The sequence below is a fragment of the Malaclemys terrapin genome, chromosome 1, assembly GCF_027887155.1.
Source record: "Malaclemys terrapin pileata isolate rMalTer1 chromosome 1, rMalTer1.hap1, whole genome shotgun sequence".
NCBI classification, from domain to species: Eukaryota; Metazoa; Chordata; order Testudines; family Emydidae; genus Malaclemys; species Malaclemys terrapin.
In genome coordinates, this window is record NC_071505.1 from 134,438,063 (window position 1) to 134,457,930 (window position 19,868).

Consider the following 19,868-nt stretch of genomic DNA (forward strand, 5'->3'; position numbering starts at 1 on the left):
TGTAGTTTTAAGAATGCTTGATAAAGATCTTGTAGGTGTTTGTCTCTGTCTGAGGGTTGGAGCAAATTCGGTTGTATCTTAGGACTTGCGTTACATTGATGACATCTTCATCATATGGACCCACGGAAAGGAGGCCCTTGAAGAATTCTACCTGGACTTCAACAATTTCCACCCCACCATCAACCTCAGCCTGGACCAGTCCACACAAGAGATCCACTTCCTGGACACTACAGTGCAAATAAGTGATGGTCACATAAACACCACCCTATACCGGAAACCTACTGACTGCTAGACGTACCTACATGCCTCCAGCTTCCATCCAAGACACATCACACAATCCATTGTCTACAGCCAAGCCCTAAGTTACAACCAAATTTGCTCCAACCCCATATCTACTCTGGTGACACCATCAGAGGACCCAACCACATCAACCACACCATCAAGGGCTCATTCACCTGCACATCTACTAATGTTATATATGCCATCATGTGCCAGCAATGCCCCTCTGCCATGTACATTGGCCAAACCGGACAGTCCCTCCGCAAAAGAATCAATGGACACAAATCGGACATCAGGAATGGTAACATACAAAAGCCAGTAAGTGAACACTTCAATCTCCCTGGTCATTCTATTACAGATTTAAAACTCACTATCATTGAACAAAAAAACTTCAGAAACAGACTTCAAAGAGAAACAGCAGAACTAAAATTCATTTGCAAATTTAACACCATTAAACTGGGCTTGAATAGGGACTGGGAGTGGCTGGCTCATTACAGAAGCAGCTTTTCCTCTCCTGGAACTGACACCTCCTCATTATTGGGAGTGGACTACATCCACCCTGATTGAATTGGTCCTGTCAACACTGGTTCTCCACTTGGGAAGTAACTCCCTGCTCTCCATGTGTCAGTATATAATGCCTGCATCTGTAACTTTCACTCTATGCAGCCGAAGAAGTGAGGTTTTTACTCACGAAAGCTTATGCCCAAATAAATCTGTTAGTCTTTAAGGTGCCACCAGACTCCTTGTTGTTTTTGTAGATACAGACTAACACGGCTACCCCGATACCTGATTACTTTTCTTTGTAATTAGATACAATTAGAATTTTTATTTTAATTTTCTCTTAGAATGCAGAGAGGCCACATACATTTTCTAAGTCATACAATTTTATGTAATATCCATGTACATAAAGATATGACTGGTTATTTAAAATAAACCATGTATTCTGTGTGGTGTTATTCTACACAATAAACTCAAGTGTGTGTTGCAGTTTTCCTTTAAATGTATACCTGTAATGAGCCCATTTAGCCACTGTGGGTCTCTGCTAAACCATATGAGGATTAAAAGCTGATGTTTAATGTGCAGTACTACTGTGAAAAATGACTTTGTAAAAATGGCATCTTATTACTCATTACATCTGCTTCCTATGTGTACTGAAGGTCAGATCTGCTGACTTTGTGGCTAATGTACATTTTCTCTCCTGTTCCCCCTACAGAGTCAACACAGCTCAGAAGGGGAGCTGAATTTTATTCCTTCCTGTGAATCATCAGCAGAATTGTTCACCAAATTCTAGTCACTTACAGTTGCAGAACCGCACTGAAATGAATGGGCTTGCACCTGTATCACTAAGGGTAGAATTTGGCCTGTAGAACCTTTAGTAGTGGAGATGATCTGCAAGGAAAGAACTTGACAGAGCATGCAAATGGAGTTTGCTTGGGGTGGTCAGAAGTAGTGGAATCTTTTTTCCTGTTAACTGAACAGGTTTGATATACAGCTATTGACAGACAAATATGGAACTCATTTTTAGGAATCACTTTTCAGAGTAAAACTGCACTCTAAGGGTACGTCTATACTTACCTCCGGGTCCGGCAGTAAGCAATCCATCTTCTGGGATCGATCCTGGAAGTGCTCGCCGTCAATGCCGGTACTCCTGCTTGGCGAGAGGAGTACGCGGAGTCGATGGGGGAGTCTGCCTGCCGCGTGTGGACCCGCGGTAAGTTCTAACTAAGATACTTCGACTTCAGGTACATGAATAACGTAGCTGAAGTTGCGTATCTTAGTTCGAAGTGGGGGGTTAGTGTGGACCAGCCCTAAGGGTAATTCTAGTTCTCTTTTATAAATGGGGATCTCAATTCAAGTTAAGAAAATCATTCTTTGTTCACATTTGTTTTGTTGTAGCTTAGTTCAGTGGTTCTCTCTTTTTAAACTATCACTTTACTTTTATCAAAGCAAATGAGATCAGATCCCACCTTCAAGTCTAGTGGAAACAACATTCATTCATATATATCAACTGCCAATTAAATGCTTTTTACCTTGACACATTTTAGCAAAAAGGATGAGCTTCTTTCTGGCCACAGAGCTTATCTAGGTGTGGAAAGATTTACCCAAACTGAAACAGGAAAATGACTTCTGAGTCCCAGCAGGGGAACAAGAACTCCATGGAGACCAGGACAAGAGAACAGAATGGGGAAACAGGGACTGTAGACTGAAAATGCTGGAAGACACAAGGACAAGAACTCCTGAGAAGCCTCTGACCTTTAGCCTGTTCTCACCTATATGGTAAAGCTGACCTCTATTACTTGAGCTAAATAAGTAATTGATAGTAGTAAGTAGTAGTAGGCTGTTATCCTCCATGTAGATCAGCCACTAGAGGAGGATACAACAAATACTTCACCAGTAGCCCACACCCATGCCCAGTTCTATTCTAGCTCTGGAAGGGAGTGGGATGTAGTGGTTACAGACAGCACTCAAGCCCATAGGTTTGACACATTCCTTCAGAAAAGCAGTGTGGATGAGATTTGGGTATGCTGTTTTAGACAGGGCTCTATCCCCAGCTCCGACTGCGGTGACCTCCTGCAAACTCCCAGCACTCCATCTGTGAAAAGGGTGGTGTGGGGGAATAGTTCCTTGCCTTCTTTGTTATTCTTTTCCAGTAACAATAGCTGTGAAGTGCACAGAGCTATTAATACCAGTAAGTAGTAGAAGAACATGTTGGGTGGGGTGTGCTTTGTCATAATAGAGTCTGAGTCTACTCCTATTGATATCAACACTTCAATGCAAACAGGATTGAGCCATAAAAGAATAAGAAATGAATACTCCTGCCTTTGATGTGTATCAGTTGGAGACCTCACAGCACCTTGGAGCTGCTACATTCTGAGTCCCGCTATGAGGATTCACACTGGACTGTAGCATTTGCTTCCTGTACCCAGCCTGTTCTTGAGAGTTTTCTGGATGTTGTGTTTGGTGTGGGAGTGAGAGTGTGATATTACTGCAGCCAACCCAGTGCTGTAGAGATAGCAACTGTCTGCTGCAGATCTCTGAGACAGTCACAGAGAGTAGAATAGAGCTAAGATGAAAGTGTAGTGCTTGCACCCTGTATCCATTCTGGCCAAGCTAGAGGGAAATGGACATGATTGTTCAACCTGCATTCAGAACAGGGGCCTGCAAAGTTAGATCTCCCCTACCTCAAGTTTTAAGTCACTGGAACAAGGACATTTCCTCTCAGTGAGGCAGACACTTACTTCTCTTCATATCACCCCAGTAAAAACACCCTCAGCTCAGTACTGCCCCCTTTACCTCACCCTATTTCAATCCTGGTCCAGAATTGCACCATGTGACACTTGGACAACAGGAGGGGCTTAGAGAAAGTGACTAGGGTGACCAGTCAGCAAATGTGAAAAATTGGGACAGGGAAAAAGACCCAAAAATCGGGACTGTCCCTATAAAGTCAGGACATCTGGTCACCCTACAAGTGACCAGGCCTGGGTAAATATTTCCAATGCACCCCCCTCAGCAGCCCATAACATTTGAGAGAGAAGGGGTGTGAGGAGCAGGAGAATCAAGGGGAGGGGAGTGAACAAATAGACAGCAAGCAGCTCCTAGTGGTGCAGAAGGGAAATTGGTAGTACTTGTGTTTCCAAGGCAATTCTCATACTTCTAAATATTTGTAAAACCAGCATGGAGGAGAAGTGGGGGAGACAAATGAGGAGAGAATGATACAGAAAGAAGAGAAATGGAGTGGAGGGAGACAGTAAGAAAAAGAGGGGTAGCCAAAGCAGGAGAGACAGAGGTATCAGAGCTGACAGCAAACACCATATGCAGCAAAAATCCTACAGGACAAGATAAGAACAATTCAGAGTTTAGGGTTTTGTTGTTTGTTTTTGGTTTTTATAAATTATTTTATTTTCATTAGAGTACAAAAGTTATAAATACAATTCATATAGAACAATATTTGACCAAAAAGCACTGGACGTTTCTGCAGAGCAAAAAAAGCTTGGAAGCAACAGGAAGCACACAAAGCCAGCCTCTCACTCATCTAGGTGGACCTTTGGCACACACAGCAGCAACAGAGTGGGTGAAGAACACAAAAAGAACAGAGAGTACGGCAGAGTACTGAAGCCTCCAATATATAAAATATGTCTGAAAGCATCTGAGAAGAGGTAAATGCCCACCTCCTGTATTGCTATTGCTTGTTCAAACGGCAACAAAAAACAGACCCATGCTTCTGTCCACATTAGGGCTGACCCCAAGATATCCAGAGTCACATTTCAATGTGACAGAGCGTACCATTTCCCTGAACAGTGTGCACTGGGACTTTTGTCTGAAAATCTGGCTTTTAGTTTGACCCCACAGACAGCTGATGGGACTGTTTCATAGCACAACGGTATCACCCTTTTTAGAAAAATTCCCTGCTGGATGGTATCAAGAGAAACCATGCGAGGACTTGCTAGCAATAACCTGTGCTTTAACACAGTTGTGGCTAACACACTTTAATGCTAGTGATGACAAGGTCATTGTGTACAATCCCTTTAAAAAAAAACAACCTCAAAAACTGAGACAAAAGAAAGAGTTTCAATACTAGAAGGTAAGTGAAGGGTCACATGCCCACATTATAGAAAGCACCTCAGAAGAGGTACAAGAAATTCGGTCATCTGTCTGTGCAACTTGATGAGGAAACCTAAAGAATCACAGGCACTAACTTAGCCATGATCAATTAAGCTCACCCATGGGTTTACCACCTTGAATAGTTTGAGAGAGCCCTTGCTGACTGACCCAGTTGGAGAGATGAACCAGGGAGTTGCAGGGCGCCTTGCTAAGCACAAGGAAACTTTTTCTGGACTAGCAATTAATGCAATGCCTACAAGTAACCCCAAGCGAACATAAACTAATTTTCTACATCTGGTCCTAGTTACAAAGTAATTGTGACAGCGGCATTAGGAACTGGTTTCTTGGCTTTTCTAGGTAGATAGGAAGTGCAGAGCAGTCAATTGGGAGCACACGAGAACACAAGCGGGAAGTGCATGAAGACACAAAAGAGGTACCTGGCGCAAACGCTCTTTGCTGACTGCTATGCTGATGAGATTGCTTTGAATGCAATGGCACCTCAGCCAGTGTAGCTTGGGAACTTGTGAGATAAGCATTTTTTAGAACTGGAGCTATCAGCAACAATTCACCATTTACAATTAAATACAGAGATTACATGTGACTATGATTGAAGCGTTTTTTCTGGCATCAGAAAATGTTTACACAAAGTTTGATGTTTTGGAAAATTAAACAGCAAGATAATATTCACCAATAGCGAGACTTATGTGACATATAATGCAAAGACCGTGACACAATGATGAAAATCTGGTTGCTGGGGGCATCCAGATAGGACTTGTGGGCTGCCAATAACCTTTAAAAACAGATCAGTACATGCAAAAAAGGGGACACCCACAGTTTGCTTAACAGAGGGACAAATGAGCAATTAACTGTACATAATGAATGTGAAAGGAAAGATTCTGACAGCTGTACATAAAGAATATGAAATGGACAGGATGGTAGCTGCCCTCTTTTTTAATATACAGCAGATGTGCAGCCCATGTATAGGTCTCAATATGCAGTGCTCCAATTTGATGCAAGTTGAGGCTGGTGGATCAAGGAGGATTGCATGCTGGGACTTGTGGTCTCCACTGACTGCAACCCAGAATTAAAGATGAGGGCTGCTACAGGACATGTTATGGAGCCCGATGAGCAGTACTTTGGCCACTCTTGTTGCAATATTCTTCTTTCCTTGTGCCTTGGAAAATGTCTATAATCTTATTTTTGGTTAAACTCATATTCAGATTAAATGATTATATAAAACTGACTGAACTGGTCATGATTTGAGATATCTATGGTTATTATACCACATGCAATTGGAATCAGCCATTCAGACTGCTGCAGGAGAGGCTCTTATTTGCTAAACAAAACAAAGAAAAGCTTCAGACATCAGTTTATTCCTAAAATGCAGCAAACTTTATTCATAAAAGAAATTTAAAAAAAAATGTTTCTGATTGACTGACCTATAGAATCTAGTATTTAAGGCAATTAGAATGCTGCATTTCAGGAATAGTCAATGGCATGCCTTTCTCAGCCAGTTTCTGTCAGGTCCAATGATCCATTCAATTTCACTTTTAGAGCTGTTAGGAATAAAAGAAACAGTGATGGTCATAATATAAATATTGCTTACTTAGAAGTGACCATAGGAGCTTTTCTCACATCCCTAATGATGGGGGATCTTTATTTGGTAAAAGGGTTGTCACAGGATAATGAGCAGCAGAACAATTAACAGGAACTGGGATCCATCAGCCTTGAAAGAGAATTATCCTGCAGAGTAAAAGGGTGGCTATAGAGGCATGGGGCTTGCTCCTATTCTTTGTTCATTGACCACTGCTTACAGCTGCACAGGGACATCAGGCTTGTGCCCTCTCTTCTTTCTCTGAACTTTGCCTTAGACAGGAGAGTTACTTTGCGGGGTAAGGGACGGCACAGACTGTACCTCTTCTTCCTTCTCTAAAGTAATCTTAATATACGCTGCATGAGCACAGGAGCGTTGTGAGATCCAAGGTGCCTAGGCACTAAAGCGCAATTAATCTGATCCCCACTGCAGGAATTCCTAGTCACAGTGATGCTTAGCTGCTAAGGAGCAGGATTAGCTCTCACACCATCTCCCATCAAGATTCTCAATGCAGCATTAATACTGATAACAAAGACATCACACACTATCCTTGCCTTCCCCCAGTGCACATGCAGCGATCTCCCTTCCAAAAAGGGCCATGGTCCCTATCAGCTACTGTAAAGCCCCCAAATCTACTATTTGCTTCTTGTTAAGGCCACAGATATCTGGCCTCCAGTTCCCTTTTTGTCCCCAGGATACTTCTCATGATTCCACCCAGAACTCATCTACAAGGTGCAGGGATGGGAGCAAGTTCCACGTCCAAGTCCGCTGTCTCCATCATTCACATGCCAATTTGCTGTCAAAGCTGGAGAGTCCAATGGCAAAGGCCTGGAGGGCACACAGGGGGTAATTATAGTCCAGAGTGAACACGTCTTCTGCTACACGACCAAACTGCATCACAATGTAGTCAGCTAGGGAGGCAGAGAGAGGGGGTCAGAGACCAACTAATTCACAAAGAGAGAGGTAAGAGGAGAAAGAGTGAAACAGTTCCAAATACACCTGACTGGAGAGACTATCCCATCTTCTCCTCCTTACCAGAGTGGCTCAGAATCTGCTTTTCTACAACAACAGTCCTGCTGACTTCTTTTACAGAGCAATCCCATACCTATGCTTTGGCTGGGACAGCAATCCCATATTACTCTCCTCTCCATCTTCAGCAGAAGGCCTGCATTCGCCTCTCCTCTGATGCAGCTATCCTGTCATCCCTTCCACCTCTAGAGTGAAGGGGAGGTCCCATATCACTCCAAATGTCCCAAGATCCTCTGGACTATATCCCCCATCCCGTTCTTGCCCATCCCATATCCCTTGTGTAGAGCAGTGTTCCCATATTTTCCCAGCCCTAATGAAACAATGCTCTTTTGCTCACTAGAGTGGCAGCCCCACATCTCCCACCCCACCCCGGCACAACCCTTAGCTCTTACGGTCATTCTCATGGACAATCTGGAAGTTCTTCACCGAGGCCTGAGTGACTCTCCCATGGAAATTCAAGACGTACGACTGAGTGTCATCATTCCAGACTGGAGCCTTGTTGTGCAGCTCAATCAGGTTTTCCAGGTTTTTATTTTGCCATTTTGATAGCAAACTCTCATGTTCCTGCTCAAGAGAAAAATTATACTTGGGAGGGTCCACTTTTAGTCACTGCTTCCCTCAGGTTGTGTTTACTCTGCAACCATGAATCCCCCTGATCTAGTGAACAGTGAACTCAACCCTGCTGAAATAAGATCCTGCAGGAGATATTTCCATACTCTCCCAGTCCTGAGGTTCTCTCTCCTGCTGGGCCCATGCAATCCTAACCACGGGACACAGTGAGAGCACCTTCTGCACCTGCTCTCAATGTACTGGCAGGAGTCTATTTCTAACCCCCTGGGAGCCTTTTCCTCCAGTACCAAACCTCCAATTCCCACCTTGTAACCTTCAAAGGAAAAAGAAATAACCAGGATATCTTTAACTCCCTGATGCAAGAAGTTGGGATGTTGTAGAGGGAAATTCAAAGGCTGAAGTGGGCTACAAGTATGTATGGATTAAAGTGCTTTCCCCCCATTCTACCTGGTTTAGGTATAGGTACACAAACACATGGAAATGTGAAGGGGGGGTAAAACAGCACGTTCACTACATCTGAGAAGAACAGTAAATTGGGAGGAACTGCAAACAGTTGTGAGGACAAAGTGGCAAGGACAAGTGACAAAATGAACTTCAACCTTAAAAAATAAAAGCTATTAAAATTGAGAAAAACTATCCAAACTGAAGTTATTCCATGGAGGGAGATGCTCGGAAAGCAGTTGTTTGGGGAGGTTTGAGTGATTAATTTATTTATGGTAAAAATCTGAGTAGGATGTAGAGAGCTGACTGTTGCTTCTTGGGTTTGTTTGTTTGTTTTTTTAAATAGGTTTACTAATTAATTGTATCTCTGATTTTATTTGTTTCTCTAAGGATGCCCATAGGACTTTGGGAATGGGCATCAACAAATTACATTTAGAAATGGCAGTGGGGCCATCATTTAGAGAAGAACAGTCACTGCTTATTCAGAGGCATCATGTCACAGACCAGGTAGATGATGATGAATCTATATGGGCTAAATTTGTGGCTGGTATTTGAGCAAAGCCACAGATAGCCACTCCTGAACCCTGTATCCCATGTAAGGGGCCAGCCTTGATTGCAGTCCCTACGCTCTCCTGAGCACTATGGGCCTCTCTTAGGGCTGGTCTACACAAGGGGGGGGGGGAATCGATCTAAGATACGCAGCTTCAGCTATGTGAATAGCATAGCTAAAGTCAAAGTATCTTAGATCGAATTACCTCGGGTCCTCACGGCGCGGGATTGACGGCCGCGGCTCCCCGTCGACTCCGCTACTGCCTCTCGCTTTGGTGGAGTTCCGGAGTCGACAGGGAGCGCGTTCGGGGATCGATTTATCGTGTCTAGATGAGACATGCTAAATTCGATCCCTGATAGATCCATTACTATCTGCCAATCCGGTGGATAGTGAAGACATACCCTTAGACTCAGATTTTAACGCCAATAAAATGGATAGGGGAAAGAGACTGGGCAATGGACTGGATCCCCCCCTACTGCACTATCTAGTGCAGTGGGTCTCAAACTTTTTTACTGGCAACCCCTTTCACACAGCAAGCCTCTGAGTGCGACCCCCTAATAAATTAAACACACTTAAATATCTTTAACACCACTGTAAATGCTGGAGCCAAGCAGGGTTTAGGGTGGAGGTTGACAGCCCGTGACCCCTCATGTAATAACCTCGTGACCCTCTGAGGAGTTCTGACCCCCAGTTTGAGAACCCCTGATCTAGTGGATGCATATTGCATTCTCCTAAGGGATGATGAATCAACTGTGATCTCCAAGAGCTCAATCAGGCATAGTGACCTCCTGAGATATAATGACTCCCATAGCCCACACTGGGGTGGTTGGCTCTATATCGCCTCCTAGTAAGGGCTGTGCCTTGGCACATCTGGTCCTATATATTTCTAGTGAGACCACATCTGGAATATTGTATTCAGTTCAGGGCATTTAATTACAAGAAAACTACTGACAAATTGGAATGAGTTCAGCAAAGTGGAAAAAAAAAAACAGTTAGAGTTAGATAAATGGACTTATGCCCTCTCTTCCATTGATATGGTTGTTTCTCTCCATGCTTCACTCTTGACTGTTTTGCCTCTCTCTCTCTCTCATCACAACGTCTGCTCAGGCAGAACCCAGCCTTGGCTCACCCTCGGCCCCAACATCCACTTCTTCTGCGCCTGCTCGGGCTCTTGCGCTGTGGAGCGTGTCTAGCAGAAATCCTGTGACCAGGACCACTTCCTCCACTACAGATTTGTTCACTCCTCCTTTCGTTCTGCCATCTTCCTAGAGAAATAACTCTGCTTCTCCAACTTAACTGAATCCCATGCCTGCAATCCCAGCCTCTTTTTCACCAGCTCTGAGTCAAATCCCCTCATCTTGCTCCCGGGATATGTCTAAGTCTTGCAGATTCTTTCTGCATAACATCTTTAACATACGGTCTTTCCTATCCATCCACACAGCTACAACACTCGTTCAGGCTCTCATCATCTCAGGTGTCTATTGCTGCAACATCCTTTTCTTGGGCATAACAAATGCAGTCTTGCTCCGCTCATATCCAGTCAGAATGCTGCATTTTCCTGGCCTCTTGCTTTGACCATGTCATTCCTCTCTTTACATCCCTCCACTTCTCTATCACATCAAACATAAGATTCTTACTTGGCTTCACTGTCAAGGCCCTTTATACCCTATACCCACTCTATTTAGCTCTCATTCGCTATCTAAATGTCAACTCCCATCTCTGATTGGCCCATGATGTCAGCCTTCATCACCCACTTGTTAAAATTTTCCAACAGCACCTTCATGCTTTCTTCATGTTGCCCCTCATGCTTGGGAGGCCCTCCCTGTAGAGACCTGCAAAGCGATCTGATTATCCTTGTTTGAATCCTTCTTTAAAACTCTCCTTTTCTAGGATTCCTGAAAAAACAACAACTGGACAATGGCTAGGCTGCTGGTGTGCTGAGACCACTGCCCGTCACGCTGACCAATATTGACTCATTGTTTTCTTGTGCTTCTTTCTCTGTCTTCATCCACCTGTTGTCTCTTGATTTATTCTTAGAATGTAAAGTCTTTAGGCCAGGGACCGTCTTTTTGTTCTGTGTTTGTACAGCACCTATCACAATGGAGTCCAGCCATGACTAGGGCTCCTACTCACTACAGGAATAATAAAAAAAAAGAGCTAAATATGGTCCGCCTGGCTAAACGACAAGTAAGGAGAGAGGCAAAATTTAGAGAGTTGCACAAGGGCTACAAGCAAGAAGAAATAGGCTGAAATTAAGAAAATGACATTTTAAGCTGAATATCAAGAAAAGTTTACCAATCATGAGGCCTATCAGATCAACCAGTTTCCCAAGGGCAATGGTGGAATCCTATTACGGGAGTAATTTAAAAGTGGTCTGGAAAAGCACAGTTTAGTGAAGAATCCCATGCTAACTTCCAGATGGGATAGTTGGGACCCAACAGGTCTTTTCCCTCTAATTTCTATGATTGCCAATAATGGACATTTGGATCTCTAAGATATTAAAACTTCCTTCCTTGCGCTATTAGAATCTGACCCAGTTCCAAACTTACATTTCGTGGTCTGATTGGAATCCGCTTGTGGTTCATGTTCATCCCTGGAATGATCACGGACATCTTCCTGGGGCCCTTGAATCCTAGGACATTGGTTTCCTAAAAGATAAGGAAATAAGTTCTTTTCAACACTACCTCATCCAGGAGAGAAGATAATGAGATTGACCTTTAATACCCTGTGTACCCTGGAATCAGAAACATGCCAGCTATATCTGTATTTAAACACTGTTGCAATCAGCATTGTTTCCTTGACTATTAGTGATACAATTCGTTTTCTCCTCCAAAACCACATTAACCAAACAGTACTATAGATAATCTTCCAAATATAACCTAAAGCATGGTTTTATTACACAATTTGTCTAGTGTCATTCTCGGACAATAAATGTGGTTCATATTGTTGAGGGGAAATGTGCTAGATCCCTGCTAGCAACAGAGATATAAACACAATTATAGATAGCATAACTCTGACTGCATCTGTACTTTGTCAATTCTCCAGGGACCTTATAGTCTAAATGGACAATCTATTTAATTCTCCTTAGCTTTTGATTTATTTTTAAGGCTATATTTAGTAGTTTCTCCCAAACTGTGATCTTGTAGAGAAGATAAAAGAAACTCATGGGGGATCTGGAGTCAGCATATGGCTTAGCTTTCATCCTAAAACAAACAAGTCTACTCCAAAGTGCAGCAGGGAATGCCACATATCTTCGCTGCCCTACAGGTGGAGTAAGAGGAAGTTACTTACCTGTAACTGGAGGTTCTTCAACATGTGTGGTCCCTATATGTATTCCAGTGTGGGTTATGCATGCGCACCATGCGCCTGGAGTTGGAGAATTTGAAAGTAGTGTCCATTGGTCTGTGCATGTGCCCCAGTTCACCTTGTGTTCCTGACCAAGATGATAAAGGGCAGGGAGGACCAACTGCCTCTTCAGTGCCTTCTCCACCGCGAATCAGATAAGATCCAAAGCAGAGGGGAAGAACAGCGGGTAGTGGAATACACAGAGGTACCACACATCTCAAAGAACTTCCACTTACAGGTAAGTAAAAGACGGTTACTCACCGTTGTAACTGTTGTTCTTCGAGATGTGTTGCTCATATCCATTCCATTAGGTGTGCGCGCGCCGCGTGCACGATCGTCGGAGAATTTTCTACCCTAGCAACACCGGCGGGTCGGCTGTGGAGCCCCCTAGAGTGGCGCCTTCATGGCGCTGAATATATACCCCAGCCGACCCGGCGCCCCCTCAGTTCCTTCTTGCCGGCTACTCCGACAGTGGGGAAGGGGGGGCGGGTTTGGAATGGATATGAGCAACACATCTCGAAGAACAACAGTTACAATGGTGAGTAACCGTCTTTTCTTCTTCGAGTGCTTGCTCATATCCATTCCATTAGGTGACTCCCAAGCCCAACTTAGGTGGTGGGGTCGGAGTGAGACATTGCTGTGTGCAAAACCGCTGATCCGAATGCAGCATCGTCCCTGGACTGCTGCACTAGTGCATAGTGAGCTGTAAACGTGTGGACTGATGACCAAACCGCCGCTCTACAAATATCCTGGATCGGAACTTGTGCCAGGAAAGCAGTCGAGGAAGCTTGGGCCCTCGTGGAGTGAGCGGTGAGGTGCGGTGCTGAGACACCTGCCAGGTCATAGCAAGTCCGGATGCAAGACGTAATCCAGGAGGATAGGCGTTGTGAGGAGACCGGTGAGCCTTTCATTCGGTCGGCCACTGCAACGAAGAGTTGCGTCGTCTTCCTAAAGTGCCTTGTGCGGTCAATATAGAAAGCCAGGGCCCTGCGTACGTCCAGAGAATGCAAACGTTGATCCTGGCGAGTAGCATGTGGTTTAGGATGAAAGACCGGGAGAAATATATCCTGGTTGATATGAAATGGAGAAACCACCTTAGGGAGAAAGGCAGGATGTGGACGAAGCTGCACTTTATCCTTATGGAAAACTGTATAAGGGGGCTCGGATGTAAGCGCCCTGAGTTCAGAAACGCGCCTTGCTGAGGTGATGGCTACGAGGAAGGCTGTCTTCCAGGATAGGTACAAAAGTGAACAGGTGGCCAGTGGCTCAAATGGAGGACCTGTGAGCTTGGAGAGAACCAGGTTAAGGTCCCACGTCGGGACGGGCTGACGTTGTTGTGGGTACATCCGGTCTAAGCCCTTGAGGAATCTAACGACCATCGGGTTAGAGAATACCGAGGACGCGAGTTCCCCTGGGTGAAAGGCTGATATAGCGGCCAGGTGAACTCTAATTGAAGATATCGCCAACCCCTGCTGTTTTAGGGAGAGGAGATATTCCAATATGAGAGGAATAGGTGCCTGTAACGGGGACGTGGCTCGTTGTTCGCACCAACAGGAGAACCGCTTCCACTTGGCCAAATACGTGGCTCGTGTTGAGGGCTTCCTACTGCTCAACAGAATCTGTTGGACCGATAGTGAGCATTGTTGTTCTGTCTGGGAGAACCATGGAGCAGCCACGCCGTGAGGTGAAGAGAATGCAGGTCGGGGTGACGCAGTCGGCCGTGGTCCTGAGAGATGAGATCCGGACATAATGGAAGCGGGATCGGTGTCCGAATCGAGAGTTCCAACAATGTGGTGTACCAATGTTGTCTCGGCCATGCTGGAGCGATCAGAATTACCTGTGCCTGGTCTCTGCGCAATTTGAGCAGTACCTTGTGGACCAGAGGAAACGGAGGGAAGGCATAAAACAGGTGGTCTTTCCAGGGAAGGAGAAACGCATCCGAGAGGGAGCCCGGAGCTCGACCTTGCAGGGAGCAGAACACGTGGCACTTCCTGTTGTCTCGAGATGCAAACAGGTCTATCTGGGGAAACCCCCACTTCCGGAAGACGAAATGTATGATGTCCGGACGGATGGACCACTCGTGCGTCTGAAAAGACCTGCTGAGTCGGTCCGCTAAAGTATTCTGGACTCCAGGGAGGAACGATGCCGTAAGATGGATTGAGTGGGCGATGCAGAAGTCCCACAGGTGAATGGCCTCTTGGCATAGAATTGACGAACGTGCTCCTCCTTGCTTGTTGATGTAAAACATGGCCGTGGTGTTGTCGATGAGAACTAACACACAACGGCCACGTAGGAGATTGAGAAATGCCTGGCACGCCAGGCGCACCGCCATCAGTTCCCGAACATTGATGTGCAGGGCTAACTGAGATGCAGTCCACAGGCCCTGAGTATGGTGTTCGTTGAGGTGGGCGCCCCAACCCAGAGATGAAGCGTCTGTAACCAGTTGCAGAGAGGGTTGTGGTGCGTGAAATGGCATCCCCTCGCAAACCACATTGTGATCTAGCCACCAGGTGAGGGAGGTCAGGATCGAGTTCGGGATCGTGACCACCATGTTCAGGCTGTCCCGATGTGGGCAGTATATCGATGACACCCAGGTCTGGAGTGGGCGAAGCCGAAGTCTGGCATGCCTGGTTACGTACGTGCAGGAAGCCATGTGACCCAGTAGGGTGAGGCACGACCTCACCGTGGTAGTTGGGAAGGCCCTGAGCCCTTGAATGAGGCTCGTGATGGTACAAAAGCGGTTGTCTGGCAGGATGGCTTGTGCACGTCTGGAGTCTAGGACTGCGCCGATGAATTCTATTCTCTGGGTAGGTTCTAGAGTGGATTTGTCCTTGTTGAGAAGGATGCCCAACTTGTTGAATGTGTGCACTATTATGTGGACATGACCTCGAACTTGCTCTTTGGTGCGACCGCGTACCAGCCAGTCGTCTAGGTACGGGAACACCTGTATCCCTTGTCGACGAAGGTACGCTGCCACGACAGCCATACATTTCGTGAACACTCTTGGGGCCGAGGATAGGCCGAAGGGAAGGACTGCAAATTGATAGTGCACTCTGCTTACCACGAATCGCAGATAGCGTCTGTGAGGCGGGTAAATTGCGATATGAAAGTAAGCGTCTTTCATGTCGAGGGCGGCGAACCAGTCTCCAGGATCGAGGGAAGGGATAATGGCCCCCAAAGAGACCATGCGGAACTTCAACTTTACTACGAATTTGTTGAGTCCGCGCAAGTCCAAGATGGGCCGCAGACCTCCTTTGGACTTGGGGATCAGGAAGTAACGGGAATAAAATCCCCTGCCCCTTAACTCTATCGGAACCTCCTCTATGGCCCCCATGGCAAGGAGCGTAGAAACCTCCTGTATAAGAAGTTGCTCGTGAGAAGGGTCCCTGAAGAGGGACGGGGAAGGGGGGTGGGAGGGGGGGATAGAAGAAAACTGGATAGCGTATCCCCTCTCCACCGTGCGGAGGACCCAACGGTCCGAAGTTATAAGGGACCAAGCACGGTGGAAGTGGGAGAGGCGATCCCGAAAGGAGGGGGCTGGATCCTGGGGGATGACTAGGGCGCCGTCCTCGACCACACCTTCAAAAGTTCTGTCTAGGACCTGAAGGTGGTCTTGGTGGCCCCTGGTTCTGACCGGGTTGAGGGCCAGCCCATCTTCTCCTACCACCTCGCCCTCGCCTTCTGGCAGGGTCCTGTCTCTGACAAGGTGGAGGGGGGTAAAAACGTTGAGGCTAGGGCCTAAATGGTCTGCGCTGGGGACCCGCAACATGCATCCCCAGGGAGCGCATGATTGTCCTGGAGTCCTTGAGGCTCTGCAATCGAGAGTCCGTCTTCTCCGAGAACAACCCCTGTCCTTCAAAGGGCAAATCCTGTAGGGTTTGCTGTAATTCAGGGGGCAAACCCGAAACTTGGAGCCAGGAGGTCCTTCGCATAGTGATACCTGCGGCCAGGGTTCTCGCGGCCGAGTCCGCTATGTCCAGGGAGGCCTGTAAGGAGGTCCGAGCCACCTTCTTACCCTCCTCAACCAAGGCCCCAAACTCTTCCCTGGACTCTTGGGGAACCAATTCCGTGAACTTCCCCATAGAGTTCCAGGAATTAAAGTTGTAGCGGCTCAGGAGCGCCTGCTGGTTAGCCGCTCTAAGTTGCAGCCCTCCAGCTGAATAAACTTTACGGCCAAACAAATCGAGTCGCTTAGCCTCCTTTGATTTGGGCGCTGCAGCTTGTTGACCGTGGCGCTCCCTTGCATTCACTGATGACACCACCAGTGAACACGGCTGGGGATGGGTATACAAGTACTCGTAGTCTTTGGAAGGGACAAAGTACTTTCTTTCCACCCCTCTCGCTGTAGGTGGGATAGAGGCAGGGGTTTGCCATATCGTAGTTGCGTTCGCCTGGATCGTGCGGATCAGGGGCAACGCCACTCTTGATGGGACATCCGCCGCGAGGATATTTACAATGGGGTCCTGCACTTCCACTATCTCCTCCGTCTGTATGTCCATGTTACGGGCCATCCTACGTAACAGGTCCTGATGAGCCCGAAGGTCTATTGGGGGTGGACCTGTGCACGACGTGCCCGCCACTGCCTCATCCGGAGAGGAAGAGGAAGATGCCTCTGGTGGTAAGGGATCCAGGGGAGGATCCTGGTCTCCCTGTTCCTGGGTCGGAGCATCACCTGCCCTTGGGTCCGGGACGTCAGGTGGTGCAGATACAGAGGCCTCCATGCCCCCTGGAGGAGGGCGAGAGATGGTGGACTCTGGGGCCCTTGTATCAGAGTGACCCGAGTGAGAGGTTGTTGGAGCCCCTTGCGCCTGGTGGTATGCCCACGGGGTCCAGAACGACCAGTGAGATGGGCCATGGTCAGGGTCCTCTGCTCCCTCTTGCCAATGGCCTAAATCTTGCTCCCCGGTTTGCCCCTGAGGGGGGTATGCCGATCTTGACAAGTCCTCAGAGGAGTGAGACACCGATCTCGATGGCCATGGCGGTGCCGACTGCGCCGAGACGAATCCCGTGGGATACGGTGCCGTACGGTGCCGGTCTAGAGATGTTCTATCTCTACGCGGTGCCGGCGATCGGTGCCGAGATCGCGATCGGTGCCGATGACCTCGCCGGTGCCGGGAGTCGGACCTGGATCGAGACGATGATCTGGAGTAGGCCCGGTGCCGGGAGCAGCCTCTCGACGTCGAACGTCGATCGTACTGGTGCCGAGAACTACGTCTCGACGTTGATCGGTGCCGACGATCATAATGGTGCCGAGATGTAGAGTGGTGCCGCGATGATCTTGGCCGCGAGTACGACCGGTGCCGAGGTGATATCCGGCGCCGGGACTGCGAGCGGCGTGGGGACCTGCTTCGGGACCTGGACCGGTGCCGTGGTTCCAGCCCTTGCGATGGAGGGCGCATCAAGGCAGGTTTTCCCCTAGATTGGACCGGGCGAGTCAACGGTGCCGACGGTGCCGGTGGTTGGGGCGGTGCCGGCTCCGTGAGGGCGATCAAGTCTCTCGCCGTCGCGAAGGTCTCCGGTGTCATCGGGAGGCACTGTATCACCGCCAGTCTCGGTGGTGATTCTGTCTGCACCGGACTCAACGGCCTCGGAGCCGGAGTCGACGGTGCTGGAGGCACCTGTTTTCGGTGCTCCACAGGTGGACGCGGCTCTACCCCCGGCACCGGGGGAGCCGGCGTCTTCGGCACTGAGGTCCCCGCCTTATGGGATTTTTTATGTCCCGGGGATAATGAACGGCGCCGAGGCACTTGCTGTGAGTGCGGTGCCGATGAGGTCCGGTGCCGTGGAGGCTTGTCCGACGTGGTCGGCATGGTAGGTGCCGCCGGGGCACTGCGCACCGAGGTGCTAGGTGCCGGGGCCTGACGCGCCAATGGAGCGTCCGGGCTAAGTGCCGCCTCCATAAGGAGTTGCCGGAGTCGAAAGTCCCGCTCCTTCTTGGTCCTCGGTTTGAAGGCCTTACAGATCTTGCACTTATCTGTTTGATGGGACTCTCCCAGGCACTTCAGACACGAGTCGTGCGGATCGCTTGTTGGCATAGGCTTAGCGCAGGAGGCGCACTGTTTGAAGCCGGGAGCCTTGGGCATGAGCCCGGCCACGCGGCCGGGGAAAAAGGGGGAGACAACCCCCTGAATCCCCTTTAACTATATAACAACTATAAACAAGTGAATAACCAACTATATAACTATAAACAACTAGAACTATAACTATAACTGTGAATAACTGGATAAGCTAGGGAGAGTGGAGAACAGCTACGCCGCGCTCCACAGTTCCAACGACCGTCAGGGGCAGTAAGAAGGAACTGAGGGGGCGCCGGGTCGGCTGGGGTATATATTCAGCGCCATGAAGGCGCCACTCTAGGGGGCTCCACAGCCGACCCGCCGGTGTTGCTAGGGTAGAAAATTCTCCGACGATCGTGCACGCGGCGCACGCACACCTAATGGAATGGATATGAGCAAGCACTCGAAGAAGAACCTCCTCTTCTTCTTTGAGTGATGGTCCTTTGTATTCCACTGAGGGTGACAGACAAGCAGTACTTAAGCAAGAGGAGGGTGCAAGGATGAGGATGGCAGGGATGAGCGGCGAACAGCTATCCCAAATGAGGCATCAGTAGCCAAGTCTTATATCAGGGAACAACGTCTTGCAAACATGTGAACAGAGCTCCATGTGGCCACCTTCGTACGTCCTATAGAGACGCTACAGTCATGGCTTGGGCTCTCATTGAGTGCTCGGATACCTCCAAAGAAGCGGGGAGGTTAGAGAGCTTATAGCAGTGTAGACTGCATCCCAAAATCCATTTGGAAATTCTCTGGGTGGAGTCAGGTGGTGACTCCCTAGCAGAGCAGATAGATTCCCAAGGTGGGCACTAGTGCCAGGGTCCCCAATATGGCCAGTAGGAGGGGTCAACAGCTCATGGCGGCAGTCCCCATGGTATGAGGTACCAATGACTGAGCCAGGTGAGGCATTGGTTGGTTCTAGGGTTTTGTGGGTCTCCTGGGGTGTGGTTCCTCTCATGGTTCCGAGTCTCTTGAGGAGGAAAGGGAAGACTCATGTTCCAATGGCGATAACATCGTTGCTGATGGGAAGGTGCACATTGTGTATGGTGGGGGTGATAAACTCCATCCTGCCAGCAGGTCTCTGGAAGGCAACATACACTCTCTGGAAATAGAAAGTCCCAATGGGGGAGGGGATTCAGGATCTGGGGGAGAGAAAATGTCATGTGGTGTGGCCACGGATCTGGACCTCCCTGGTTTAATAGGCACCTTTCTGTTTGGGCCACAAGTGCCAGTGATGAGTATGGTATCTGGTGGTGGTCTACATTCACCAGTGCCAGAAGGTCTTGGTGTCTTATGAAGAGCTGGGGATGATGGTACTGATGAAGCGTGGTGTGCAGCTGGTGAAGCCCTATGTTTCATGGCTTTCTTATCATGTCTATAGGACTGGGGATGTATGACATCCTCC

The 19,868-nt window shown here is 48.0% G+C and overlaps 2 protein-coding genes across 2 annotated transcripts in view; both read right to left on the reverse strand.

Annotated features, from left to right (window-relative positions):
• Nucleotides 1-1,906, reverse strand: part of TEAD4 (TEA domain transcription factor 4) — a gene marked incomplete at its 5' end in the record, with an annotated part of 81,975 nt that extends 80,069 nt beyond the window's left edge. The window contains one exon of the mRNA XM_054039697.1: nt 1,855-1,906. Within this exon, the coding sequence (XP_053895672.1) occupies nt 1,855-1,906 (52 nt within the window). The remainder of the gene's footprint in view (nt 1-1,854) is intronic.
• TULP3 (TUB like protein 3) overlaps nt 1,856-19,868 on the reverse strand; it is a 103,141-nt gene continuing 85,128 nt past the window's right edge. Inside the window, 3 exon segments of the mRNA XM_054039686.1 lie at nt 1,856-7,386; nt 7,897-8,068; nt 11,615-11,713. Coding sequence (XP_053895661.1) covers nt 7,253-7,386; nt 7,897-8,068; nt 11,615-11,713 — 405 coding nt within the window. The 3' untranslated portion in view covers nt 1,856-7,252.